This window comes from Limanda limanda, chromosome 17, assembly GCF_963576545.1.
Source record: "Limanda limanda chromosome 17, fLimLim1.1, whole genome shotgun sequence".
NCBI lineage: Eukaryota > Metazoa > Chordata > Actinopteri > Pleuronectiformes > Pleuronectidae > Limanda > Limanda limanda.
In genome coordinates this window covers 22,421,556-22,449,178 of record NC_083652.1, presented here as the reverse complement: position 1 = coordinate 22,449,178, position 27,623 = coordinate 22,421,556, and the positions used below count along the sequence as shown (strand labels likewise).

Genomic DNA, 27,623 nt, shown 5'->3' with positions numbered 1-27,623 from the left:
AATATGTGTGTGTGTGTGTGTGAGACAGGTCGGTGCTGGCCCTTTAAGAGCCGGGGCGGGGCGTGGCTCTGAGCGGGGCGTGGCTCCTCGCAGCGCCTGGTCCTGGTCTTGTCTCCTGTCCGTCAGTGAGCGCTGCTCCGGGGCCGAGGAGCGGAACCAGCAGCTTCAGGTGAGAATATGGAAACACATTTTCATTATTTAAAGGAGGGAACTTCCGGCTCCTGTTAGAACCGAACGCTGCCTGTGAGTCTCTGTGTCAGAGTGCGGTTCAATGCAGACGAGGATCCGTGTGGACTGGGACTTCTTTTGTGAAGCGGTCCTGCCCATGGTCCTCCCAGTCCTCCCAGTCCTCCGGTCCTCCCTGCCCGGACTAACGGAACCTTTATCCGCACAAACCGGCTCTTTCTCCTCGCACTCGCATCACTGATCCGCATTCGCTAGTTTTCTTTATTCTCTCCCTCGTTTTTCTTCCCGTTCGGAGGAATAAATCCGCGGAGTCTCGGGTCTTTTTGTCCGGAGCATCACTGGAGGCTTCAGGCTTCAGGCTCAGAGAAGCGTCGTCAACGGGGAAATCTCTATTATCACAACAATCATGATATGAACACAAATTCTAACGCTTCTGCAGTGGGAGTTTATTATGATATATATTATTCATAGAGGAATTCTCTGCAGACAAGCTGCACAGTGTCCCTGTTAAATTCATAGCACACTGTTATTAACATTATTTATTTTGCTTTTTTCCTCCATGTGATATAAACTTTGACTTGATTCAACTCTCTTGCAGTTGCAGCAGAGAATCCTGTACTGTATATTGTTGCATTTGCCAAATCTCATCCCACAAGTCATTCCAAAACCAAGCAAAACACATTTGGGTGTTTGTGTCTTTCATTATGAAACTTTTCCATAATTCCTCAGGCTCGATTTTGTTTCTGCAACCCGACCGTTTCTTAATTTAATGACAGAAAGTGGAAAAAAAGCCAAAGTGAAAAGCTCACTTGGAGCCTGCAGGAGGACTCGTGGGAGAGGGTGGGTCTGTCTGTGCATTCTGCAAGTTCTTCATTAGTTCCAGATGTTCATCAGCTCCTCCATGCTGCTCCTCCTTGCCCCCCCCCCTCCGCCCGAAGCTGGTCAGCGGTGGCTCAGGGGAGTTTGTGTCCTCACAAGACGGATGAGGTCCGGTTGGAGTTGTGTATCAGGAGGGCAGGAGGAAGGTAAACAAGACCAAGCCTCTAATGAATCACACTCTCACAGACCATACTTGCTGCTTCTTAGAGGTCGTCCTTCTCTGATTCCCTCTTAATGAAGTAATTCAGAGTTTGAAAAGTCACAAATCCACGTTTTCCTCCCAGAATAACACAAGTGTTGTGTGTTTAACGACGTGACCTGACGTAGAACATGTGTGGCACATTGTCCCGGAATCATCAGTCCGCTCATCAGATGTTGTTTTGATGAATTGTGCAGAACTTGGCAGGATGTGGGGGTGTAGTCATCGGCCCGTTGCACTGCATCACACAATACACCCCTGTCCTGCTGTTGTGTAACTGCTTGTGTTAAATCACCTTCCAGCGAGTACAGCCAGCGATTGTGGCAGCTGCGTGGCGTTTAGAATGGGCTCTGTCCTGTCGTTGGGTCCGTTACAGGCTGTAGTCTGTGGACTCCACTCATTTGTCTCCTGGGGTTTTCCTCTTGTTGCAATGTAGTCCAGCAGCACCACAACAACTAGACAACCGTATTAGTCCAGGCAAAGTAGTGTTTTACGACCGACTAATTGTAAAATAATTTTTTTCAGCATAGATCATTTCTATGAGGTGTCCAGAACAACATACTAAAAGTCCTAAGAAATCCTAGTTGAGGAAATATGTTTAATTCTCATCAATGTGTTCCAATAAGGCAACAATACACCCCAAAAAGACTCTTTTTTTCACAATGAAAGTAACCATGAAACGTAACAATTTTTGTATTACAAGTTTCTTTTGAAATGAATTTGACAAGCACATGAGCTCCACACTTATTGAATATGTCCTAATTTGCATAGGCAAACACCATTCATATGTATTACAAATACGTACATAAATTCATTTTCAAAGAAACTTGTAATACAAAAAATGTTACGTTTCATGGGTACTTTCATTGTGTAAAGTTTTATTTTGATTGGAGTAAAGGAAAAAAATAGTCTTTTTGGGGTGTATTGTTGCCTTATTGGCACATTGATGAGAATTAAACATATTTCCTCAACTAGGATTTCTTAGGACTTTTAGTAAGTTGTTCTGGACACCTCATAGAAATTATCTATGCTGAAAAAAATTCTTTTACAATTACTTCTATTTTTGGCTCCAAAATGGGCTACTTTGCCTGGACTATATGGTTAAAAAACAAAAACTGAACATTATACCAATCATGGAGGCAGGATGAATTGTAAAAGCTTTAGCTGGGTGGAGCGAATAAACTGGCAAGTGTATAACTCCTCAGTGTTCGGAGATCCAGTCAGTGTCGGTGTAATAACAGTGAAAGCCGACTCTTCCTCTGTGGGACCCCTGGAATCCCACCGGAGACCCCTGGGAGTTTCCCCCCCCCCAGGGCTGCAAGTTTTGGAATTTCTGATCAGGTTCGTCGGCAGCTGGAGTTTCCTCCAATATTTTGTTCTTCTTCTCCTGAGCTGGAATGTGATTGTCTCATCACAGCATTTGGACACAGGGGTGCCACAATGGAATGCAGGGTTATAAACCCCATTTGCACACTGGGCCACACGCCGGGCATTTAAATGGTTTTAGTGAAGCTAATGAAATTACACCCTCAACCTGTCTGTCGCTGTCTCGGGGCAACGACGGATTCGCTATTTGGGACAGTTTTACTGCACGATGAATTATCTGTTCTGTTAATTCTGGTCGTCGCTTGAAATAACCAGAATGTCTCTCAGTAGAGAGCAGAACTCCGCCGAGGCCCAACAGTCTCCTCACGAAACAGCATTAGAATTCACTTGATCTGGATTTTCATTTGAACCAGATTGGACACAAATTGGACATTCATAAATATCTGTCCCCCAAACATGCCTGATTGTATTCCATCAAGATCCATAAACTATTCTCTGAGAAATCAACAAATATGTTAAAGAAGGTGAGAACAACTTCATAGATCTGTCCGTTGATCTGGATCCGCACCAAAATTGAATAGTTTCTAGGGACGGGAATCGGCAGGGACCTCCCGATACGATACTATCACGATACTTAGCCGGCGATACGATATGTATTGCGATTTCTGTAAGTATTGCGATTCGATATTACGATTTCCTGGGATTTCTTTTGGTTATTTTTTTTTTTAAATACTGGACCATGGAAAAATGTTGAATCATACCTTCAAATACAACACAGTCAAATTCACTTAGAGCTTTACCAGTTTTATTTCAAATATTAACATTAACTTAATAACTGCCGGGCAGCCAATAGAGAAAATAAATAAAAATGTGCCCTATTATTGTATAGCCCCTGTCAACTGCACACAAACTGACAGATTAAGAAATGTACGCCACTTAGGCTACTTTTAAACAATAAATAAAAGGTAAATTAAATAGAATGAATAAAAGTTTACTTAAAATATAAACTTTGGAATAAACAAAAAGTAGGCTATTGTTGTTTGCATGTAGGCGATGCAAAGCTAGTGTTTGGGTATGTTTAGATTCTTGTGCAAAAACAAGAGCTGGTCAACATGCTCTGGGGTGATGTTGCTCCCCCCATATATCCCCCCCGGTATAAACCAATAAATATGTTTTTAAAAGAAAAAAAAAAAAAACGATTTTTTTTCCCCCATCCCTAATAGTTTCTTCCCTGATCCATACCGTATCCTTCCACCAAGTTTCCTGGTAATCCACCCAGTAGTTATTTCGTTATCTTGCCCACAAACAAACAGAAGCAGATGACACTATAACCTCTCTGGCTGCGGTGGTGAAGGTTATTGATACTTACATGCTGTCAAGTTTTGTTTCCTCCTATGAACCACTTTTGAATCAGAAAGGAGCAAAAACCCGAATATTCTGTTGTTTTCTTCCCTTATCAGTCCATAGAAACACCTTCTTCACGCAAATTGAAGATAATTAAGCAACAAAACATTTGTTTAAGCGGTGGATTAGTTTATAGGAGAGGGATAAACCTGCAGCTCAGTGTTATTGTAATAACATTAGTCCAATTTGGTCAGAACAGTGAGGATTAATGAAGGGGGTTAATACTTAACTTCTCCTTTGACTGTATTGATTGGAGGAACCAGAGAAGTGGTTTCAGTGAACATATGGTCTAATCTCTAGAGATACTAGAGAGAGACAGTAATTCTTTATCTGCTTGAATGATCGGACTTTATCTCATTTACAAAAAACTAATCACTCAGATAAACGAGATGGACTGTTCTGCCCGGTAAAGAACACAAACACGTTGGAGCAGTTGGTGATGTGTTGTCTTTACGTGCTCATCAACGACTCTCCTTGAGTCAGGAAGTCATTGATAAGATCCCAGAGAGGGGAACCACTTAACCAGATCGCCGCCTCAGTGAGATGACTTCCTCTGGCCTGCGCTGGCGTCCGCTCGGTACCACAGCACACGCCCGGCCTGACCCCCTGACCTCCGCAGCTCTCCACTGACCAGCTCTCCACCCGACTGACTGCTGTCTGGACTCTGTCTCCCTCCCCTCCAGACCCCCAGAGGTTCCTCAAAGCCTTGCAGAGTTCAGCCTCTCTGCTCGGCATCACTCTTAATCCCCACCTCCACAACTGGAACAGGAATTTTCCCCCCCAAATGCCTCTTTTCTTTTTTTTTTTCTCTTTCTTGCGTGTCTCTTTTCTCCGGTGCCGCTCCTTGCCGCTCGGTCCCACCCTTGCTCAGTTTCCTGTTGGAGGTCAGCACGATGACCAATAGCAGCCTGAGCGGGTGTTTACTCTGCTCCTGTTCCAGCAGTAATGTGAGCTGGCCGTCCCCTCCCTTTGGCCGGACTCTAGCCAGCAGCAGACTCCTGCAGCCCAGCGCCGTCTGCTCCTCCACTCCACCACCACCACTCCACCACCACTCCTTAATGTAAAAAACAGCTTTTTCCTCAATGTGCAGCAAACCCTGGAGGAGGCGTCCCATCGGGTCCGGAGCTCCGAGCCCCAAGAAAACCACACGTCCCATCCGCCACACAAGAGCTGGCTGGGTTCACCGTGTTGATATGAGATCATCTGGCCTCCGTACACATGACCAAGACCCCCGTCTATCAGGCAGTGACGTCCCCCCCCCCCTCTACATTTAGCATTCTGCTGCTCTTCAGGAGAGAAATTAGATGTCGTTTATTTTTCCTGATTTATTATTCATTCAGGACCAGTTGGCTGAATGAAGCCATCTGTCCTGCAGAGTGAGGAGGAGGACGGAGAAGTCCTCGTACATGAAGCAACATGGCGTCTCCTGCTGGGATCTCAGTGTCACATTTAAAACTCTTTTGCGTGTCTATTTTTAAGGATTTTGTGGCCTCTGAACAACAATCTTTTTTTTTTTTTTTTTAAACAAAGTGCAGCCTCTCAGAAGGATTCTCCATTGTCGGCCTATTTTTGGGAGTGGAATGCACAAATGATGGTAATCTTCTGGGCGGAGCCATTTCAGATTTTTGAGGAAAGGTCCTTTGAAACTTTATTTACTCGTTGTGAGCGGTTCCTGCAGCCCCCCCCCCCCCCGTGTGTCTGATGATCCTGCTGCAGTAAGGGAGGGGGGGGGGGGTGACTCTGTCCTGATGTCAGCAGCTGGATTTGCAGTGATTCACGCTGGTGGAGTTCAGATCAGAGAACAGTCATGGTCTTCTCATTCCAGAAGTTTCCATCTAAAACTCTCAGCAGCATTTCTTTTTTCTTGTCCCCCCCCCCCACACCCTCCGCTTGGAGTTGTGCCTTTCTTTCCTCACATTCCCACTCACTTTTTTCCTCCCACCCTCCCTCCAATACTGTACTGCTCTCCGCTGCTTTCTCCCTCTCTTACCCCTGCTCCTTCCCCCCACCCCTCCTCTTGCTCTCTCCTTCTCCTTGTTACTCTCTCTCCTGGGCTGGGAGGAAGTGACTGGGTTGTTTGGGGATCCTTCGGGGAATAGAAAGATGGAGCTCCCTTTCCTGTTACCCTTTCTTCATCTCTGTTTTGTAACATCAATTAGCTCGGTTTGAAGTGTTCCGCTGAAGCCGGTGTCAATTCGTGAAACCTGTAGTTGTAAAGCTGGAAAAAGGAAAAGCTAAATTTCGCTGAAATGTTTCCAAATCAAAAAAGTCTATCATCACTCCGGCAAATATATCATCGCGAAAGACAGACAATTTAAAAACGGTTAAATCACTTGGCTTTCCCATCAACCGTGCCCTCACCTCCATAAATCAACTTAAAGGCTGCAGCGATGTTTGTTGGTCCGTGGGAGTGTCCAGGCCTCGGGCCGCGTTGGGGGATCTGTGTGTTTTCATCTGCGCCGTGTGGGAGTCGACGGGAGTTCAAGTTGTCTGCTGCAATGTTTGGCTTTCGTCTCACACAAGTATTTCGCCCTCCTTCGTTCACTGTCTGCAATCCCATCGTTTGAGAGTCATTTTTTGCGTTGATTATCTCAGTTACAATCGGGACGTATGGATTGTGTTTTGTTCAGTATCTCACATTATTGCAAGAAAGGATATTGAGTCTTTCTGGAGCTTCGGGGCTCTGGTGAATCCAGATATCAGGTTCTGCTCCCTGTATCTCCAGATCCTGTCAGTGTGTGGGTCCTTGAGGCACTTCATCAACTGTTTGTTTGTTTTGAGGCAAATTTCCTCGGCGCACACTCACACTCAAGCACACACACACACACACACAAACACACACAGTTTCTCTCTGTCGCACTCGCACACTCTCTCTCGCTCTTTCTCGCCAAGATGCCCCTCCTTGCTTTATATTAGAACCAGCTGTGGAACTGGAGGCAGAATGAATGGCTCTTTGTGATTTGGCTGTCGTTCCAGTCCAAAAGGTCTGTTTCTAACCCCCCCCCCCCCCCCCCCCCTCTGCCCCTCCACTCTCTCTGGTATCGGCATGACAACAATATGAAACAATGGCCCGAACAACAGCACGTCTTGTTATGAAGTTATGCAAAGGTTACAGTGTTTTTCAAGGCGGCGAGAGACCCTCCAACAAAATGTCCGCGGCCGAGGCGTGAGAATCAGCAGACACGGTCACGCAGCTGATCCTGGTACAAGGCTCTGGAAATCAGTCCAGCCTCAAGTCTCTTCAAGATAATGTGTGCAGATGATTTGGCTTTTCTTACCAAACTGGAGGGTGTGTGTATCAACATGTGTGTATGTATGTACCAATGTATTTGGGAGGCAAGAAAACACAAAACATTGCCCAATCAAATGACAGGGAGGCTCCCGACCTTGAATTGATTAGAGAACCTTGAATTGGAGATAGGAATGAGTTGCAAAATTCCGGGAATATTCAAAGTTGGAAACTTTCCATGGGAATTAACGGGAATATACGGGAATTAACGTGAATAAACTGGAAATGTTGTGGGTAATTTATACTAACTGTATTTACCTTGTCATATACAGACATAAATATAAACATTTTGTTGTGTCATAGGCTGATTTGAGCCCTGAGGAAACTTTGGGCACTTGACTATATGCTTCTGCATCGTTGTGTCATTCTTAACATAGGTCTTTGCACAGTATTTGCAAATGTACACAGCCTTTCCTTCTACATTGGATGGGGTGAAATGTCTCCACACATGAGAGAGTGCACGTGGCATTGTTCTGTAGAATAAGATGAGAAAAAAGTTTGTAAAAAAACACTAATATAATGCCAGAGATATAAATAGTTACATTGCATGTGATGGAGGAATGCGCAGTGAAGGGTTGAAATTCAACGTGCAGTGTGTGCTGCATTCCATACATCTTTAAAATAGAGTTTTTAATGATGTTTTTATTGCTCAGTGTTTAATTTGCGTATTTAATTTTTTTTCAAAATTCCCAAAATTCCCGACCTAAACTTCCCATGGAAAGTTTCCGGAAATTTACCGGAAACTTTCCGCCCCTTTGCAACCCTAGATAGGAATGAGTTGGGGGAAAGTTTGCAGAGAGCTAGGAGAGAAGGAGAGCTGCTTTGCACAGGGTCTTCACCCAGGTTTGCTGTACGAGGAGGGCGGAGGGTCACTAGCATCCCATGGGGGGGGCACTGTTCACGTCCGGTTTGTCAGTCAAAGCCACAGGAATGTTTTGGGATGTTTTTTCTGGCTTTGCAACTTTGTGTTTATAGTCTTTTGCGGGGGCCACTCTTTCGTAACCTGTCATAGTTTCTGACAACAGAGCTACACGCCTTCGTTGGTTATTACTGTCCTCCCCTGATGACTACTATGTCTGGATATCCTTCTCTGCTGTCATGTGATTTGCATTTGTCTGCGCAAGAAAGTCCAACTTTGAGTGTAAGAAGAAAATAAGCCCAACCCTTAAATAAAAGAATAAAACAGTCTGCATAAACTGGCTGGTTTAGCTGACAGTTACATTGAGTTTTGTTCTCGTCTCCCTCCACAGGTGCCGACTGTAGCAGAGCAAGAGAAGGAAGGGAGAGAGAGGCGAGCGTTGGGGGAGGAGAGATCCCGTCCCGTCCTCGCAGGGCAAGCAGCTGGTATGATGCGGAAAAATAAATCCCTCTTTTCCTAATTCACAAACCATTCTCAGGCTCGAGCAGAATAGCAATCACCAAAGGCTGAGCGAGTCAGCAGTGGAAAAATCCACAAGGAACAACTCTGGGTGACGGGAAGAATTGGTATTTTTTGACTTTGCAATGCTGAGGTCCTAATCCTCTGTAATGGCAATAATAATTAGGTGACTCAATGAATAGATGCAATGGATTTGATGAACCTGGGTGAAGTGACCTCGAAATGAAGCCTGGCGTTTTTAAATCCCTCTTCTGGGTGGTCTCAATCCTCTGGTGCACCGAAGACACAGGAATCTACAGTGTATATACAGACTGTATATCAAATTCAGTTTTGAATCCCCAAGATACTAGCATGGGAACGTGTGGTTGTAGATAAATGAACCTGAAGCTTCCTTGTATGTACACATCTCTTTATCAGCTGCTGATAGAGGTCGGAGGAGCGGTAACACGCAGTTCTTCTCGTGACATCTTACAGGACACACTGCAGACGTGTCATTTGTGCTGGATGACCTGCATCTTACCCCCTGAGGGTTGCCTTAATCTTAATAGCAGGGGAATGGGAGGGAGTACACCAGGCGATGTTAACTTCCTTTAGTGTGGTATGCAGCTGGGGCAGGAGGCATGGGGGGGTGGGGGTGGGGGTCGACGAAATGGGTGCAAGGCGTTTGTCCTGGACCAGGCTGGCGCGGGGGGGGGGAGTCGTCTGAAGAAGAACGGCGCACACTGGTTTCTGTTCAGATGTCATCTCAAAGGAACCCTGTTGGAGAGAGAGAGAGAGAGGGAGAGAGGGGGAGAGGGAGAGAGAGAGAGGGAGGAAGGTCAACCACTCCTCCACCCCTCACCACACACTCACACTGAGGGGGAAATGCATACACACATGCTATCACATCGGTAACACCCACTGTGGGAGAAGCAGATGTGGAGGCCCCGGGCGGTGTGGACGGGTTTTTTGTTTTTCGGGGGAGGAAGGGCGACCAAGAGAGGCGATGACGAAAGAAGTAGAGAGAAGCACCGGAGTGTGAGAGTGAAGTTATAATTTGAAGGAGCAGAAAAACTGCTTTTTGGAAGTCAAAGGGGGAATCGGACCGGACCGTGTGATCTGTCATGTCCGCTGGTCGCTCACTAAACTACAGACTCTAATTATATCTCATCAACTGTCCCCTGTCAGCACTGTCCTCCACCCTCCTGTACACACACACACACACACACACACACACACACACACACACACACACACACACACACACACACACACACACACACACACACACACACACACACACACACACACCACTCATGCTGTCTCACTCCCAACCACTCTCACTTTCTCACACATGAAGTCATACCCACACGACACATCATCCGTCTCACTCTTCTCATTCCACACTGAAAATAAACACACTCTCACAGTGTGTAGCGGCCAAAACCTCCTGGAGTTGCTGTTATTTCTTCTTTTTTTAATGTGTCGTGAAATTATTCCAGATCACTATAAACACCGAGAGGAACGAGCGCTTTTAAGATCTTGTGTTTTTTGGATCCTCCATTTTGCTTCATCTTTCCTCTTGTGTTTAGATTTCCTGTAAAGCAGTGTTACAATGTACAAATGGGACGTCTGATTATTTCCATATGTGGAAGATAAAATATACAACTATTGGAGATCTATCAAGTAAAATTTACGATTGGAATTAGGACTGGGCAATAAAACAATATACACAATTATTGCAATGTGATTTTCACCAATAGGAATATAACAAAAGCCCAACATATAGATATCAATATAATGCATGAGAAAGCGCAGTGAGGAGGTATGATAATTGATCAACCTCAGATTTGTAAAACAAATAATAAAAAAGAGCTGTTTAAAAGCACAACCTCCACTCGGCACTCAGACTTTCAAAACTTTAACGGATTTTAATAATGGGACATTTATCGCATTGTTTATCGATACTGAATGATTCAAATATTGGCCGTATCACCTGCAGCCCTAGCTTCTTCTTTTGAGATCAATATTAATCATTTAAACATGTTAGTTGATAAACTTCAGCACATAAACCAAAGCATTTGTTCCAGCTATTTTGAACTGGTGACCTCTTATGAAAAATCACTGTCTTGTTGAGATGAATTTTTTTCTTATCTCATATTATACATGCATATATTTGACTTCTCTCATGTGAGCCCATTTGTTTGTATCATTCAGCAATGAAAGTAGAATACTTTAAAAAGAAAAACTGATCCAAATCACCCACTGACAAGTTCAACTACAAGAAAGTTTTACTTATCAAACTTGAAAGAAAACATTTTGTGACATTTATCGTCTTATCAATTTGATCTTGATACAATCTTTGGCCATATTGTCCAGCATCAATAATGAATATCATAAATGCTTTTAATTCCATTGATTGATTGACTTAGTAAGGCAGGGTGAGTATGAGCACACAGAATCTTTCCTTCCCTGACTGTGTGTACGTGTGTGTGGCTATCTTGGAACGAGAGGGCGCTGAAGGGACACAGATAAGAGGAAAATCACACGAGACGGACAACAGGACTTCATAAATACCAAGTCAGTTCAGTCAGTGTTTCCAAGTGTCCCACTTTTCCCACTGAGCCAGCAGTGATGAGGGTCACAAGAAGCAGCGTTAAACCAAAGTGAACTGAGTGTGTCCTAAATAAAAAAGCAAAGTGGAGGTTTGCTGTCCAGACTTTTGATCCTAGGCCTTTAAAGTCTGTGGCCATGTTCAACTGGCCGACTGTGGATGGCTTAAACATTACATCCACCAGTTCCCACAAAGTGATGACCTAGAAAGTTAATCTTTTCCAAGCAGACACAAACTCCGAGGCACAGCCGCCGATATGGGCACGACCACGACCGGGTTCCTCTCTGTGGGCGGAAACCAAACCAGAATCCTTTGTTTCTGGGATGAAAAAAAAAATGCATTCTAGTTTACTCTCAGCAGTTCACTATGCTTTCTTTGTTATAGTTATGTGGAAGGAAATGGAGAGAGACAGTGACCGGCTGAAACCTCCTGATCGTCAGCTGATGTTGAGAGGGGGGGGGGGGGAAATCGCCAGAAAAAGCATAAAGAGGAGGAGGAGGGGGAGAGATGTGGAGGAAGCGAGGGAGAGAAAGCAGAGAGTGTGTCTGTAAAACCTGATTCGAGAGGCGAACTTAGCGTGTGTGCTCAGATGATTCCTAATAAGGTTGTAACTGGCAGTCTGAAAACCCTCGGTGCTGGAATCAGCCGCTGCCAGGAAAGTTCTTCTCTCGACGCTCAGAACAGAAACAAACACACAATCGACTGCGAAGAATGAACAGATAAAATTAGAGGCGGGGGACGAGGCAGAAAAACACATTTTCTGAGCATAATTCAAAAAGAACCCCCCCCCTCCCAAAAAAGCAATAAGTTATTGCTCAAATAGGAGCCACATGTAGTGAAGCGCTCACATCTGTACAGTGTAAACACTTTAAACACTGATCTTATCAGGATTCTAGTGGGCATCAGCAATCATGCATCATTAACTCCTGTCTTGTTATTTCTGCAGGAGAAGGAACTTCTTGTTCTGTTTATTTCTTATTTTTAGTAGTTTGTTTGTACAACTGTATCATCACAGCTAGAAGGTTCCCGGTTTGAATCCCGAGTTTTCTTCAGGTGCTCCGGTTCACTGTAACTGTGTGTTGGTCCTGTGATGTGCTGGCGACCTGTCCAGGGTGAACCCGGCATAGATATCATAAATAAAGACTAGATGTCTTGTCTGCGTTGCCGGCAAACGGAGCCGGACGTCCGCACATGGCGGCCATCTTGCTAGGGGGCATCTCATTCACCCATAACATTGTGTTGGTAGTGGTAAATAACCATAACTTGCTCAATTTTCAACCGATTTTTAAACGGTTTGGTTTGTTATAAACGTCAGAGATGTAGATATGACACTACATACTTTCTAAAAAAAAATGAATAATTTATGCAGTGTCATAACTACATCTCTGACGTTTATAACAAACCAGATTGTTTAAAAATCGGTTGAAAATTTAGCAAGTTATGGTTATTTACCACTACCAACACAATGTTATGGGTGAGCGAGCTGCCCCGTAGCAAGATGGCCGCCATGTGGTGACGTCCGGCTCCGTCGAACAAGACATCTAGCCTTTATATATGATATCTATGGTACCCGGCCTCTCGCCCAATCTTAGCTGCCATTGGCTCCAGCTCCCATGTGACCCTCAAAGCACAGATGTATAGATAATGGATCAAAGGATGGTTTAAAATGCTCGTTCCTAATCTCAAACTGAATGTGTTTCCACAGGTGAGATTCGGTGGATGACTGTTTGAAACCCAGCCACAGGCTCATCATGGCTCAGGTGCTGCATATGGACCCCGGCTTCCCAGGTGCAACCACCATTCATTTTGATTTCATATTCATGTTTTATAAACTGTCAAGTCCACTTGTAAGTAATGTAGTACTTAAGATATATCCCAACACTTTCCAAGTAGGGTTATGGGAAACTGCATGATTCCATTTTGGGCCTAATTTGGAGATTGCTACAGAGTTCATACATAAACACACAGTAGCCCAGAGTTAATGCTATTTTCTAAAGTCTGAGCCCAAGATTAGACGCAGATTTCCGTTTGTTTAAAGTTGATTTCCTTCCCCCTCAGGGAAACTCAACCCACCTGCTCCCCCTTCCCTGCACGGCAAGGAACAGGAGGCGCCCTACTCAGTGGAGACCCCCTATGGCTACCGTCTGGACCTGGACTTCCTCAAATATGTGAACGACATAGAGAAGGGAAACACTATTAAGAGGGTGCCCGTCCAGCGCCGGCCGCGCTATGGCTCCCTGCCCCGTGGTTATGGCTATGCCGGCTCCTGGTGGACATCCACGGAATCCCTGTGCTCCAACACCAGCACGGACAGCCGCCACTCCTCCTTCTCCTACTGCGCTCCAGGCTTCCACTCGACGCAGAGACCCAGCTTCAGCACGGCCCGGGTGGAGAAAACCCTTCTGGATGCACGCAGGAAACTGGAGGAGGAGAAAGAGGGGCGTAGATTCTCCAACCTGGGCAGCATGCACAGCAGTGTGGCAGGCTCCAACACCTCCATCAGCAGTGCACACAGCTTCAATCGGGCCCATGGTGGAGGTGGATCCTTCACCCCAATGAGCTCTGGGTTGTCCACCCCGGTGACCCCAACCCCGGCCCACCTGCAGCACGTCAGGGAGCAGATGGCAACAGCCCTCAGGAAGATAAGGGAGCTGGAGGATCAGGTGAAGACCATCCCTGTGCTCCAGGTGAAGATCTCTGTGCTGCAGGAGGAGAAGCGGCAGCTCAGCGTCCAGCTGAAGAGCCAAAAATTCCTGGGTCACACTCTGAGTTTCAACCGAGGCCGTTCCAGAGGGGAGCTCTACATCGACATCCCAGAAGAAGAACAGAGCACCGGAGCTAAAAGCAGCAACAAACCAGCAGGACCACTGTCTCCCACCACGCCTGAGGGCCCTAAACCAGACTCTGGGTGTGAGATTGAGGACACAGTAATCGTGGGTGGAGCCCGGCCGGATGCAAAACGGGAAGTGCGCACTGTCGGGGTGGGACCAGAGGCCTCGAGGGGCACTCGTCAGGTGGGAGTCGGGGTTCGGGAGGAGGACCTGGGGCTGGTGCCTGAGAAAGAGGCTCTTAGGAATCAAGTGGGTCAGCTTGAGGGCAAACTACAGAGGACAATGCAGGAGCTGCAAGCCGCACAGCAGCAGGTCGCATCCGTGCAGAGAGCTCCTCAGGCCGAGCACCCGGTCCTGGCGACCAGCTCCGGCTGGCAGGAGCCTCCGAGCTGCAGCCTGCACACCGTGGTCAGCTTCACACGGCAGCCCCAGCAGACGCAGCAGAGGACTGTGGGGATCCAGGTGTACACAGTGGAGCAGCCCACCGTGGTGGAGGTGGGCACGCTGCTCCGTGCAGAGACCTGCAGCTCCCCCTCCCCCCTGCCAGCGGGTGGAGCTTCAGAGGGCTACCACACAGGACAAGCTGAAGGTCAGGATCCAGCTGGTAGTGTATGACCAAGAATAAGCGATACCAGTTTATTACTTATTGCCAAACAGTGAAATACAGTCCAATGCTGCAGGCTTTGATGAAGCAAGTTCTCTGATTGTCTCTGTGAGCTTTTGAGCCGATGATGTTTTCTGTCACCTCTGTATGTATTTGGAATATAGATAGATAGATAGAGAGCGATAGATAGATAGATAGATAGATAGATAGATAGATAGATAGATAGATAGATAGATAGATAGATAGATAGATAGATAGATAGATAGATAGATAGATAGATAGATAGATAGATAGATAGATAGATAGATAGATAGATAGATAGATAGAGAGATATATAGATAGATAGATAGATAGAGAGCGATAGATATATAGATAGCTAGATAGAGAGATATATAGATAGATAGATAGATGGATGGATGGATGGATGGATGGATGGATGGATGGATGGATGGATGGATGGATGGATGGATAGATAGATAGATAGATAGATAGATAGATAGATAGATAGATAGATAGATAGATAGATAGATAGATAGATAGATAGATAGATAGATAGATAGATAGATAGATAGATAGATAGATAGATAGATAGATAGATAGATAGATAGATAGATAGATAGATAGATAGATAGAGAGCGATAGATAGATAGAGAGCGATAGATAGATAGATATATAGATAGATAGATAGATAGATAGATAGATAGATAGATAGATAGATGGATAGATAGATAGATAGATGGATAGATAGATAGATTACTTTATTCATCACCGAAGGGAAATTAAGTCGTCATAGCAGCCGGTATATTTGAATACAATAAAATACAATACAATAGAATAAAATAAAAAATATTGAGGTAGAAAGAATAAAAAACAGAAACACAAGATAAATAGGTAGATAAGGTGCAGTGGCAAGATGATGGTAATAGTACTGATGATATGATAGTAATGTTATTGTTAGACAGTATATAAAAATAGTACAGTATATATAGTATATAATATAACATAATATACATTTATATATGATAGTAATTATACCAATATAATAGCAGTATATAGTAATAATGGCAGCAACAGTATATATAATAGTAATAGTGATATAATAATAGTAATTATAACATGTACACTTGTATAAATATGTCTATATAGACTTATGTTTACAAAGAATATACAGAGAGTATGATATATGATATAATATAATAATATATAAGAATATACATCACTTTTAGAAACAACTCTGAATTAACTTGAGTCTGAGAAAATACCACAGAGTGAATCAGCATCTCGGACCTTCAGACTGGACATTATAATCAAGAATTGTTTACATATTGCATTTATTTTATTGGGTTGTATTCGATTGTCTGAGTGTTAGCAATAAACTGACCAATAAACTCTGGACATATGAGTTTATGATAACGATTTATTTGTAAACCTCTATAAGATTGATCATTTGATGAGTTTGAGGTTTGAAAGTTGTGTCTCTGTCTCACAGACGTTCTGGTTGAGCTCCCGATCGCTGTCAGCTCCAAGCAGGTGCGAGACGTCCTGAAGAGCGAGCTGTCCACCTCCGTCCCGGTGGCGAGTCCGGCCATCGCTGTCGGCACATCTATCAATCAGATTAGTTTGATGCAATCTAAAGGAGGAGAGACTCTCCTGCACACAAACACAGAGGCGGTCCAGTCACAAGAAGGACCCAAGACAGGTACCTGGACTGTGCTCTGTTAAAAAAACCCACAATGATTCAAACTTGTTTTAATTAGCTGACATGTGTCCGGCTGTATGTGTGATGACTGTTATCTTCTCCAGCCTCGTCTCCTCAGTCTCTGAGGTCCATCATGAAGCGGAAAGCAGAGGGTGAACCAGGGTCTCCCTCCACTAAGAAAAACCTGCAGTTTATTGGGGTCAATGGAGGGTAAGTGTCAGTGATTACAGACCACAAGTCAGTCATTTCCATTCCCTCGGTGCTGAGGCAGGCACTTTCTTCCCTGGTAATAGTTTCATCCTTGATCTGGGATGTTAGATTCTTCCTCCCATGGTCTGCTCTCCCCGAGGGTCAGAGTCCCTGTTCAGACCCGGGATTAACATCGATCCTCAGTGGTCCAATCACAAGTGGTCAACCCTATGCACTGGTATGAATGCACCGAAATGCGTCCTGAGATCCAGGCACTCACACGGTCTAGGACGCATGTGGCCAAAATCCTTTAGCCTTGTGAACACAGATGCATCCTGGGACACAGATGAAGGACCGTCTACTCAGCTGACGTCCTTTGTCCCGCTACAGGTTCAAAATGAATTAAAGTATTTTGTCTTAGTGCCCACACGTTGATTTATTTGTGCCACCTTAGTATTAGATTAGATTAGATTAGATTTCTTTATTTATCCACACAACGGGGAAATTCACTTGTTACAGCAAAAAGAGAAAAACAGAATTTAAATAACAGTGCCGAAGCAACAATAAAAAAGAAAGATCAAAATATATACACTACTAAACTACACATAATGAGAGTAAAAATATACAGAAAACAAAAACAACCTGCAAAACAGACAGGACAGGAATAAAGCATAACTGTATTAAAATTGACTACCACATAATGATTGAAATAAAGAAACTCTTATTCCATTTTAAAGCTATGCCCCTCCTGGCTCACTACTGACACACACACATGCACACATGCACAAATACACTTAGAACAGACATATCTCAGCTTTTCACTTATGATCCAATTTCTCAGGACACATGTTAATACCAGGACTACAAAGTGCACTTGCATTTTCTGCTTATGTCCGATAGTAAAACAGGTTTGAGTTGCAAATAGTTCGAGTTTGACTTTTGATCGTATGCTCTCCTTGCAGTTACGAATCCACATCATCAGACGACAGCAGCAGTGAGACTTCAGACGAGGCGAGTGACTCCAGTGAATATCACGAGGCCAGAGAAAAACTGATCGAATCCTCCGTCCTGCACCAGCAACCCACCCACACTGTGGTGTCTCAGCCTCTAGAAAGCCACAGTGTACCTCAGCAGACTGCAGCCCAACCACCAGCCGTCGTTCCAGAAGCACAGCCGAGCCCCGGCCAGTCTGCACCAGTGGACACAACACTGCCAGACCCAGTGTCCCAGTCACCAGCAACGGACACTGTTGTGCAAAAATGTGTCTCCCAGCCCCCGGCCTCTGACCCCACCCCGACTCCTCCGTGTCCAGCACACTCCTCTGCCTCCACAGAGACCACCAGCCAGTCATCAGAGATGCACACGGTCCCACCGGAGATCAGCTCCACGTCATCGAGCTCTGAACCCACTCCTGGGCAAAGCTCCACGCACGTTACCTGCTCTTCATCGTTGTGTGTCACTAAAACCACCGAGGTGACCGAGCAGCAGCACACCGTCCAGGCAGAAGCTTCGGTCCTCTCCGGCCAATCGCAGTCGAATCCAGCAGCTGAAAGCAACACGACTGACACAGCCTCAGAGAAACAAGTCAGGTAAACAAACATCCAGTTAAACAGACAGTGTGTCTGTGAGCATCGAGCTGCGAGTGACAGTGACTGACAGTGTGTTGTGTCTCTGTCTCTCTCAGACTGGAGCTGAGTGACGCTCTGATGTCGGCTCTGAGCGGCCTGCAGAAAGCTCTGGGGGAATCCAACGCCTTCAGCCAACCAGGAGCAGTATGTGTTCAATTCAGATTATTAAACATGATAACAACAATCATGTTCTCACCCCCGGCCTGTTTGTTTGTTTGTAAGCAAGATTACACAAAAATAACTGAATGGATTGCCATGAAACTTGATGGAAGGTTGAGTCAATTTTGGCGTCGATCTGGATTAGCGGGCGAATCAAGGAGTTTTTCTTTTCATGATTTTCTTTTCTCGATGAAAAAAAATCTGGCACGTTAAAGGGACTCTCACCTTTGTTGCATTTGAGAATTACAGCACATCCAAATCACCCCGCCTTCCTCCAATGCCCCACCCCCTCGTTCCCATCCGCGGTGTTTTTTTGAAGAAACTTTATTTACAAGCAGACTTACAATCTACTGCCTCCGCGCACGCACGTGAGTTTTTGTTTACCAAAGCAATGGATTCGGTAAGTTATATACATTTACATTCACATGCCTTGATGACGCGGGCCGAATGCGCCACAAGAAGCAGACGGAAAACCTGCATGTCCATGCAGCAAACAGACAGGTCTGTCGGCCAATAAGATCCTTCGGTCCGAAGAATTTTATTGGTTGAAGTTTTCACTAAATATTATGAGAGTGAAATAATTGTTTGTTTTTACTCCTGGTGGGTCTGTCTTGCATTTTAGAGTGTCATTACCTTATTAATACCAATTTAACCTTCTCCAAAAAAAGTGTAAAAATGCAACAAAGGTAAGAGTCCCTTTAAGGGAACTGATATCTTTGAGTGTGTGAAATGAGGTGAAGCTCGATTGAGTTTCAGAGGACTGTTGGGCCTCGGTGTGGACGCTCAGCCTAGTGCCAGCAACAAGCAGAAACACCTCACAGATGGATTTGTCTTTAGCACACATTAGTAGAGAAAAGCAAATAAACAAGATTTATTTCAGCATTTTCTTTACATACCAGAGGAGTAAATAGCACATTTCCTGTATGTTTCTCCTGAGGTCTGTTTGTGACGCTCAGTCTGCATTTCCACACCTGTCTCTCAAGTGGCCGTGTGTCCTCATTGTGTCTAAACCTCAGAGAGCGGCCTACACCACCGTGCTGCAGGAGTGGCTGCGCGTGTCCTGTCACAAAGCCGCAGACCCGGCTGTGGTCAAGGCCTACATGGACGCCTTCGCCTCCGTCTCCCCTCAGCTGCTGGAGTTTGTGATCAACATGGCCGATGGCAATGGGAACACGGCGCTTCACTACACCGTCTCCCACTCCAACTTCCCCGTGGTGAAGCTGCTGCTGGACACTGGTGAGCTGTGTGTGTATCTAGCTGTGATTCAATGCGTTGCCTCTGAAGGTGGATCAGTCCAATCCAAGATGTAGATGGTCCGGTCTACGGAGGATTTTCTATTTACATCACCCGCTCTTATCAGTGTATGGTTGGCTACTTTTATCCACTTTTGCAGACTCCGAAGGACTAAAATTAATTTAGTAGAAATCAGAGAATACCAGAGATAAGATAAAACAAGACTGACTAAAGCCTGGATGTGAATAACCTGTTTTTGTATGTTTTCTGTGTTTTCCCTGTAACTTAAAAAATATTTAAATTCTCATTTTTAAATAAATACTGACAAAACATAATATGAAATATTGATCCAGCTTTGATTGAAATCAAAATATGTGAATTTTAATGGATTTTTTTATTTTAAATTGAACAAATTCTGCTGCATTGATCATCAGTGTTAGAATCCTTTCTCCAGTAAGTACTTTATCCCTGTTATTGTCTGTGCTGCTGTTGTGTCTCCTCTCACACTGATTGCCGTGTGCACACTACAGGCCTGTGTAATGCTGACAAGCAGAACAAGGCGGGCTACACAGCCATCATGCTGACAGCGCTCGCCGCCTTCCACTCCGACGGTGACCTTCAGACCGTCCTGCAGCTGCTGCGCACAGGGGACGTCAACGCCAAGGCCAGCCAGGTGCGCCCTCTACTGCTCACTAGCTTGTATTGCAGCTCCGTACTCTACCAAACACATATCAGAGCTGTACCAGTGTTTACAGGTGTTGTTTCTCATGATGCAGAGCAGGGTTTGCTGTGCAGATGAACACTGCAGCATGAAAACAAACGTTTAGCTCCACATGTTGAAGATGATGTTAACATTTTTTGAATGATGTGTGTTTTGTAGGCCGGTCAGACGGCGCTGATGCTAGCGGTCAGCCACGGCCGAGGGGACATGGTGCGGGCGCTGCTCTCCTGTGGCGCTCAGGTCAACATCCGCGATGACGACGGCTCCACAGCGCTCATGTGTGCCTGTGAACATGGTCATGTGGACATTGTGCGTCAGCTACTGTCTGTGCCGGGGTGTGACGCCACTCTCACCGATAATGTAAGCCTAGTATCCTCCCTTCCTACCTCTATCTCTTTTTTTGGACAAACCCATGATGGCCTTGTTGTGGTGTTTACAGGACGGCAGCACGGCGCTGTCCATCGCCCTGGAGGCCAGCCAGAACGACATCGCTGTACTTCTGTACGCTCACCTCAACTTTGCTAAGCCTCCTTCTCCCGTGAGTGTTGTCCCACACACAAGTTTGTCATCTAAAGGGAGTTGTTTTAGATAAACCACTTCAACTAGTTAAATCTGTCAAAGACAAGGTTTTCCATAAATTCGTCCATCCACTTACATTTGTCTCAGTGAGGAACAATGTACTGCAGCCAAATTACTTCTTTAGCTTATAAAGGGAGTGGAGGGGGTTATTCTGGGAAATGTAGAAAATCAAAAAACTGAAGAAGATTAAACTTACAATAAAATATCACAGTTGCACAAATTAACTTTTTTAAATCATCTAAACATCCGAAATGATATGTTTATATCTGTATCATAGAAGCATGGACATATCAGAATTCTTGCTCTACAGCAGCTATAATTTTCCTTACAGCTTTACAGCAGGAGGAAATGTAACTGTACAGAATATGAAGTTGTTCTCCTTTAAACCAGGTCCATCAATAGACTGTTTCATATTTTTTTTGCAGAATACATGGCACATCAGTAGAACTTTATTTACATAGCACCTTTCACATATATTAAATCCATTTCAAAGAGCATTACCAGTGATTGATAAAATGAGTTAAAACATTCATATTTCGAGACTAAGAAGCTACAGAATAGTCTGACACTCTGAAAATACATAAAATCATCATCTATAATACTTTTGTTTTGTTTTTTTTACTAGGTCACACCTAAGTCTCCTCTCTTGGGCTCGTCTCCTCCTTCCAGTGAGACGAAATAAACCACGCCCCTTCTCTATCTCAATAGCCAATCCACTGCAACTGCTCATATCACAGTGTGATCTTTCTATTTCATTGTGTAATTAAGAAACTGTGTTTTTGTGCGTATGTGTGTATGTGTGTGAGTTAGACTGTTTGTTTCCACCCTCCATAATTTAAGTTCAAGATAATGTGCAGATAATTACATGACAGCTTGCACCATTGTCACCTGTTACTCTTTGTACACAGTTGTTTTTTTTATCACAGTGCTTCCTGTGTGGTACAATCTGGAGAAGTGAACACCAAAAGTTCTGTATAAACATCAGTGTAGTGTGAGAATAATCCAGCTATCAACACATCAAAACACTTCACCACAATCACATTATACAGTTGTTTTTATTTCACACCAATGTCATATTAGTTTCTCTATAAAGCAATATGTTGTCAATGTAATTCATGCAATGGTTGTTCCACAGCAGCATCGTTATGTGTGACCATCACAGTCATTCGGAATAACAAAAGCCACTTCTCTCACATCAGATAAGTGTCCTTGCATCAACTAGCTCATTGGTGCCACAAAAAATCAACACAGAAAACACCAGTTCAACAATATATCAATATTTATACACAGGATTTATTTACACAAGAGTATTTTTGATATTGATTTTTTTTTTTTTTAATTCATGACGTCCAAGGATCGTGATTTTTAATTCCCAGGCAGTTACACCTTTTTAACCAGAGGACAACATTTTTATTTTATGAGTCGACGACATCTCCCAAAGATGTATTTCTCCTGTCAGCTCTGTGACAAACTGTACAATGTGTTAATAGAATGAACACAGGCCGAGCATCAGTGTGGAGGAAGAGACGGGTCAGCGGCTACGGTACTTTGGTCTTTGTTTTGTTTTTTATAAGTGAAGGTTAATAGGATGGTTGTAAAGAAAGATTAGAGCGTGTCTGTGTTTTTGTTTGTAATATTCTTTAGTTAAAAGATTTAACTTTGTTGAGAAACGACTGAAGGCGCTGGTGGAGCCACCTCTACCACGGTAAGATTCGTCAGGGAACTAGGAAGTGACTGATTGGGGTCTGTAACGGACATGACATGTAAGATATGAATTTCAAAATAATATATGTCAATATAAACTGCCTAAAATCAAATTCTTTGAACAAAAGTGCACAGGCTATTGATGTCAAAATTTCTATTACTTTTTAAAGGTTTTTTCACAATTTTCATTTCCACTTTTAAGCAATTCAACTTTTATAAACTTTCAATTTTTTTATTTAAGTATCTATCTTTTTATACATGTAGAATTTTGAAGCTCACGCTGACTTAATATAACCACACAGCTCTTCAGTTGCTGTTTTATGAAGGTTTATCAGAAAATCCAGTTTGTGTTGCTTCTCGTGTGTTTTTGAAAAAAAATATTAATAAATGTGGACCACACTGTCTCTCTTGCATTCATTCAATATTTCTTTTGATTGCATGTAAATCGTCACCAGTCGTGTAAAATATGGTTAATAGGTGTTTCAGAGCCAAGTTTCTCATGATGAAAATGTTTCTCATGGTAAAGCAGAAACAAACCTTTTATCTCTTACATGTTTTTTTATGTGTTTTATATAGACTTTCAGTAAAATCATGTTTAACTCATATTTGATATATTATTTGCAGTTCATGTTGGAGAAACTCCAGGAGAGGGCATCGTAGTTCTTACCTCAGACTCCAGCACATCCCTGAGCACATTTTAAGAATTGAGATCCATGATGATCATCAACAGGCCTTAAACCCAGTCACTCTGTCTAAGCTTAAGTTGCTTGTTTAAAAATCACTCTTTACATCAGAATCATCAAGTCTAATATGAACAACATTATATATTTAAGATTCATTTCCTCATGAAAATAACTCTCATTCTTTTGGAAGCCTATGAGGGATCTTTATTCTGTGGCTTTCTGTAACAAGTGGTCACTTTTTACGTGATGGTATTTTATTGTTGTCTTTCTTTATAAAAGTTTCTCAACAGGTTGATGTCTGCACATGATGTTGAGAATAGACTCAAACAACCTTGGAGCCAGTTCCACCTTTCTTAGGGGCTCTGCAGGAAAACTAAGTAAAACCTATATCGTTCATATGAGAGTTTGACGGTTTAACCACACAACAGTAAAAAATACAAAATTACTGCTAATATCCTCATTGGTGTGTGGTGACGCATATGTACTGTAATGTATATATGTGTGTAACATATACTATCGAAAACATATGTTTTGATATGTATACACTTTTTTCCAATATGTGTACTTATGGTACTTAGTGTATATGTGTACATAGATATGTATCTATATATATATATATATATATACATTCACACTATATACACATGTAGGTAAAACAGGGTCACGGCTCCAGCCACTGTCCTCAGACAGCTGCTTGCCTCTGGGAGGAGTCAGTGAGATAACATACCAGTGTAACAAGTGACATCTGTCTGCTCCATATATTAAGGGTTACACCCACCAGCCAATCACAAGCTAGCTTTATAATTGAACCACTCAGACCAACATTCTCAATGATCTGTTCACACTCTGTTTGTGTTTTCTGGCTGACGCTGTCTCCAAGTCAGTTTATTTATGTTGGATGAATGATCAAATAGGACCGTGAATAAACAACAAGTGTCCAGTGAAGACAGCAGCTTGCTTTAGCTTATCTACTGCTGCTTGGATCCACCCTCCCTGCTGCAGGCTGCTGGCTCAGATAAGCCCCAGCAACTCACCATGTTGGCAGAAAACAGAAAATGACATCTATCATCACACTGGAAAATTTCCAACTGATAAACAAATCCAATTATTTTATTTGGTTGCAGAGTTTTAAAATCAGGTTGAATTTGACGTGATTGGTCTCTGGATCTTTTATTTCTTTTTAACAATGGAAACCTTTCAGTCTTTCACACCTGACAACACACCACAGTCAGTGATATACCCCATACAGCACTAATTGCATTTTTTTCCTTTTATAGTTTATTCAAAATAGAGGTTTTGTCCCAGAGCAACTGGGATGTTTAGATTTAAATCTTGTTCAAGCTGCAGCTCATCACTGGGACCACCTCATGCAGCCTATCTTGATGGTGGTCCTGGGTGTGACTTCACTTGGTCATGAGTATAAAACCCAAACAGTTTGAGCTGATAATGCAAACAGTCTAACTACAGACAAGATGACCAGTCTCACAGCTAAGGACAAGGAAACAGTCAAGGCCTTCTGGGCCACAATGGCTTCAAAGGCGCAGGACATCGGTGCTGATGCTCTGAACAGGTAAATATGAGCCAAACACTGACGGATGTGACCTGCCTGAACTTTGACTGATTCATCTACACTCACTTTCTTCTCTTTTCTTTTAAACCCAGGATGCTGATCGTGTACCCTCAGACCAAGACTTACTTCTCCCACTGGAAGGACCTGAGCCCCGGCTCTGCCCAGGTGCTGAAGCACGGAAAGACCGTCATGGGTGGAGTTGAGTATGCTGTGACCCAACTGGACGACCTGAAAGCAGGTCTTCTGAGCCTCAGTGAGCTGCACGCCTTCACCCTGAGAGTGGACCCTGCCAACTTCAAGGTACACAACTTAAGTCTGTAATACATATGAAGCACCTGTGACTGTGGAGTCTGTTTGTTGTTGTACGATGATTGTATGAACACTGTTTCCTTCAAATAACCTGATCTCAGTGTAGGTCCTACATGAAGTGTAGTAGAGCCTGACCTGACAACACAAAGAAGTGGGTTAGGAGTTAAAATCCCCATTCATGTAACATGTGTGTGATATTTATTTTCACAGATCCTCTCCCACAACATCCTTGTGGTCATGGCCATCACGTTCCCAGAGGACTTCACCCCTGAGGTCCATGTGTGTATGGACAAGTTCCTGGCTGCTCTGGCTCTGGCCCTGGCTGAGAAATACAGATAAACAGCAGGAGAAGATGACAGAGTCTGCAGCATCAGCTCTCTCTGCATAATGAATAATAAATGAATGATGAAACGAAAAAAAATACTGTTTTCTGGTTCTTTTGTGATCATTTGTGTCAGTGTGGTTTATTTGTCAAAACAAAATAAGAATAAACAAAGAATAGACATCACATTTGGATCAGAATTACAGCTGCTCTGTGGTTCATTGATTAGGTGATGGGCTGGAATTTGACTGGCAAGTGTTTTGGTTGTAAATCCTAACTTGGACATTCTTTTCTTTCATTTATTTTCTTTTTCAAAAATGTCCATTACCCTTTGTTTCAAGTTTCTCAAATGTGACAAAATCATTAGCAGGTAAATTGAAACACAGCTGATAACAAGTGAACGTGGAATAGTTGAAATAGTTTTTTAAACCGAAGAGAGTGAAACATTTTTAACGGTTTGCTGCCTTTTGGGTGCATACAACTTTGAAAACACAGTTTTGTTGAATTTTGATGTATGTATACATATATATGTGAGAATGTGTGTATTAATCTGTTCGTGTGTGTGCATAATGTATATATGTTTTAGTGTTAGTTTTATTACTCGTATATGTCAATATGTTGTGTTTGTTACGGATAAGACAACTTATAAATGGCAAGTAAAAGGAACTTGCTTTTATCAGGTTACGTACCAGCCCAGTGTAACTATATTTGTAAACTCAGATAAACACATTTAGATGAGAACTGCAGCTGCTCTGTGTTTAATTGATTAGGCGATGGGCAACTATTTTCATTGTCAACCCTGGCTTGGACCTTCTATTTTTTGTTTGGCCTTTATTTTCCTTAAACTTTCAAAACTCTTCGTTCAAGTTTCTCCAAAGTGCAAAATATCTGCTTTCCTCAGTTTTAAATTATTATGAACTGTATATTGGTGATCGGTCTGACAAAAATTTGGCTTGAATTTGAATATCAGTGTCCTGATGCAAGAGGTTATTTACAAGTGTTAACTATATGAGTAAACTTATTTGTTAATTTTGGTCAGTAGTTCTGTGTAAGTATTCATCTATACACAGACTGTAGCAGCAGCAATGCTACAATCCTCTTTCACCACTTTTCATCAGCCCAGTTGTTCCTGAATAAAAAATAATGTCTCAAATACTTTCTTCTTCATGCTCACACTTATTCTGAGTAGAATCACAGATAGACAACATGTTTAATTTGCGATTTATTTTATTTGTTTTTTAGACCAAAACAAAGAGGCTCTGAACGATTATGATGTTCTCCTCTTGTGCTGCAGCCCTCTAGTGGTACTGTCTTCCCAGAGCGGAAACCACCACAGACATGAACTTCTGGAAAGCTGCCTGCACTTCACCACTGAAGCCTGAACCCATCCGAGCAGCGAGCACGATGGTCAGGCAGTCGGCCAGCAGCTGCAACACAACACAACATGAAGGGTGAGGAGGCTTCTCTTTCAAACACACTCATCACATGTAGACAACAACAGCTCCACAGTCTTTTACCCTGAAGTTGTCAGGATCCACATGCAGCTTCTCAGAGTGCAGAATGCTCAGCTCAGCGTAGGTTTCCTTGATGTTGTCCATGTTCTTCATAGCCCGGTCCAGACCGTGCAGGATAGTTGTCCCATGTTTTGCAACCATTGGGTTTGCACTGATGGCTGCGGCGTTGAAGAGGTTTCCAAAGTTACCAAAATACCTCTGAGTCCAGGGGTAGACAACCAGACACCTGAGGAAACATGTCAGCAAAACATATTGTTACACGATCAGATTTACACAGGAAACACTTTCCAAGAAAATTAACATTCACGCACACAATCCCATTTCCAAAATTTCCCCAAATATCAAATATATGTGTCACCTGGAAAGAGCAGCAGGGCCCACTTCTTCATAGTTAATCTTGGAGAAGATGTCGTTGATGGTGGCGCGCTCAAAGTCTGTCCATTCAACCATTGTGTCGGCTTTAGGTTTTCAGTAAATCCTGTTCTCACCGGCACCACATGCTGCTTATAAAGCAACTCTGCTCCCGGCCCAGAGCCAGTGATTGGATGAGGCTGCTGGGCGGGACAAAGTGTTGTGGGTTCGAAAAAGTGAAAAGATAAGAGTCTATCTGCACCACTTAGATTG

The 27,623-nt window shown here is 43.5% G+C and overlaps 3 protein-coding genes across 4 annotated transcripts; 2 read left to right on the top strand and 1 right to left on the bottom strand.

The window, feature by feature from the left end:
* Positions 1–133: 133 nt before the first annotated feature.
* kank2 (KN motif and ankyrin repeat domains 2) lies at positions 134–23,005 on the top strand. Of its 2 annotated transcripts, none has more exons than XM_061090412.1 (13): positions 134–169; positions 8,534–8,627; positions 12,960–13,042; positions 13,313–14,674; positions 16,179–16,388; positions 16,493–16,598; positions 17,540–18,166; positions 18,262–18,349; positions 19,381–19,600; positions 20,128–20,270; positions 20,478–20,678; positions 20,758–20,856; positions 21,523–23,005. In XM_061090412.1, the coding sequence occupies exons 3-13, from the start codon at positions 13,006–13,008 to the stop codon at positions 21,577–21,579; spliced, it is 3,150 nt and encodes a 1,049-aa protein (XP_060946395.1). In that variant the 5' UTR covers positions 134–169; positions 8,534–8,627; positions 12,960–13,005; the 3' UTR covers positions 21,580–23,005. The 2 variants fall into 2 exon arrangements, with proteins under 2 accessions (XP_060946395.1, XP_060946394.1); XM_061090411.1 differs by having other exon boundaries at positions 13,313–14,689.
* Positions 23,006–24,756: 1,751 nt separating this feature from the next.
* LOC133023102 (hemoglobin embryonic subunit alpha-like) lies at positions 24,757–25,502 on the top strand. The gene is made up of 3 exons (XM_061090048.1): positions 24,757–24,854; positions 24,947–25,154; positions 25,374–25,502. The coding sequence occupies exons 1-3, from the start codon at positions 24,757–24,759 to the stop codon at positions 25,500–25,502; spliced, it is 435 nt and encodes a 144-aa protein (XP_060946031.1).
* A 1,281-nt stretch (positions 25,503–26,783) lies between these two features.
* LOC133023003 (hemoglobin subunit beta-2) lies at positions 26,784–27,449 on the bottom strand. Its single transcript, XM_061089919.1, has 3 exons — positions 27,358–27,449; positions 27,003–27,225; positions 26,784–26,912 (listed from the first exon to the last, which is right to left on the bottom strand). Exons 1-3 carry the CDS (start codon positions 27,447–27,449, stop codon positions 26,784–26,786), a joined length of 444 nt encoding a protein of 147 aa, XP_060945902.1.
* Between the last annotated feature and the right edge of the window lie 174 nt (positions 27,450–27,623).

Excerpts from the sequence above, each read along its gene's own strand:
- LOC133023003 (XM_061089919.1), bottom strand. The coding sequence starts at position 27,449 with ATGGTTGAATGGACAGACTTTGAGCGCGCCACCATCAACGACATCTTC. Across the intron at positions 27,226-27,357 it reads GGCCCTGCTGCTCTTTCCAG|GTGTCTGGTTGTCTACCCCT; the intron begins GTGACACATATA and ends ATGTTTCCTCAG. Across the intron at positions 26,913-27,002 it reads TGGATCCTGACAACTTCAGG|CTGCTGGCCGACTGCCTGAC; the intron begins GTAAAAGACTGT and ends GTTGTGTTGCAG.
- kank2 (XM_061090411.1), top strand. The coding sequence starts at position 13,006 with ATGGCTCAGGTGCTGCATATGGACCCCGGCTTCCCAG. Across the intron at positions 19,601-20,127 it reads GAAGCTGCTGCTGGACACTG|GCCTGTGTAATGCTGACAAG; the intron begins GTGAGCTGTGTG and ends TGCACACTACAG. Across the intron at positions 20,679-20,757 it reads ACGCCACTCTCACCGATAAT|GACGGCAGCACGGCGCTGTC; the intron begins GTAAGCCTAGTA and ends TGGTGTTTACAG.
- LOC133023102 (XM_061090048.1), top strand. The coding sequence starts at position 24,757 with ATGACCAGTCTCACAGCTAAGGACAAGGAAACAGTCAAGGCCTTCTGG. Across the intron at positions 24,855-24,946 it reads GGTGCTGATGCTCTGAACAG|GATGCTGATCGTGTACCCTC; the intron begins GTAAATATGAGC and ends TTTTAAACCCAG. Across the intron at positions 25,155-25,373 it reads TGGACCCTGCCAACTTCAAG|ATCCTCTCCCACAACATCCT; the intron begins GTACACAACTTA and ends TTATTTTCACAG.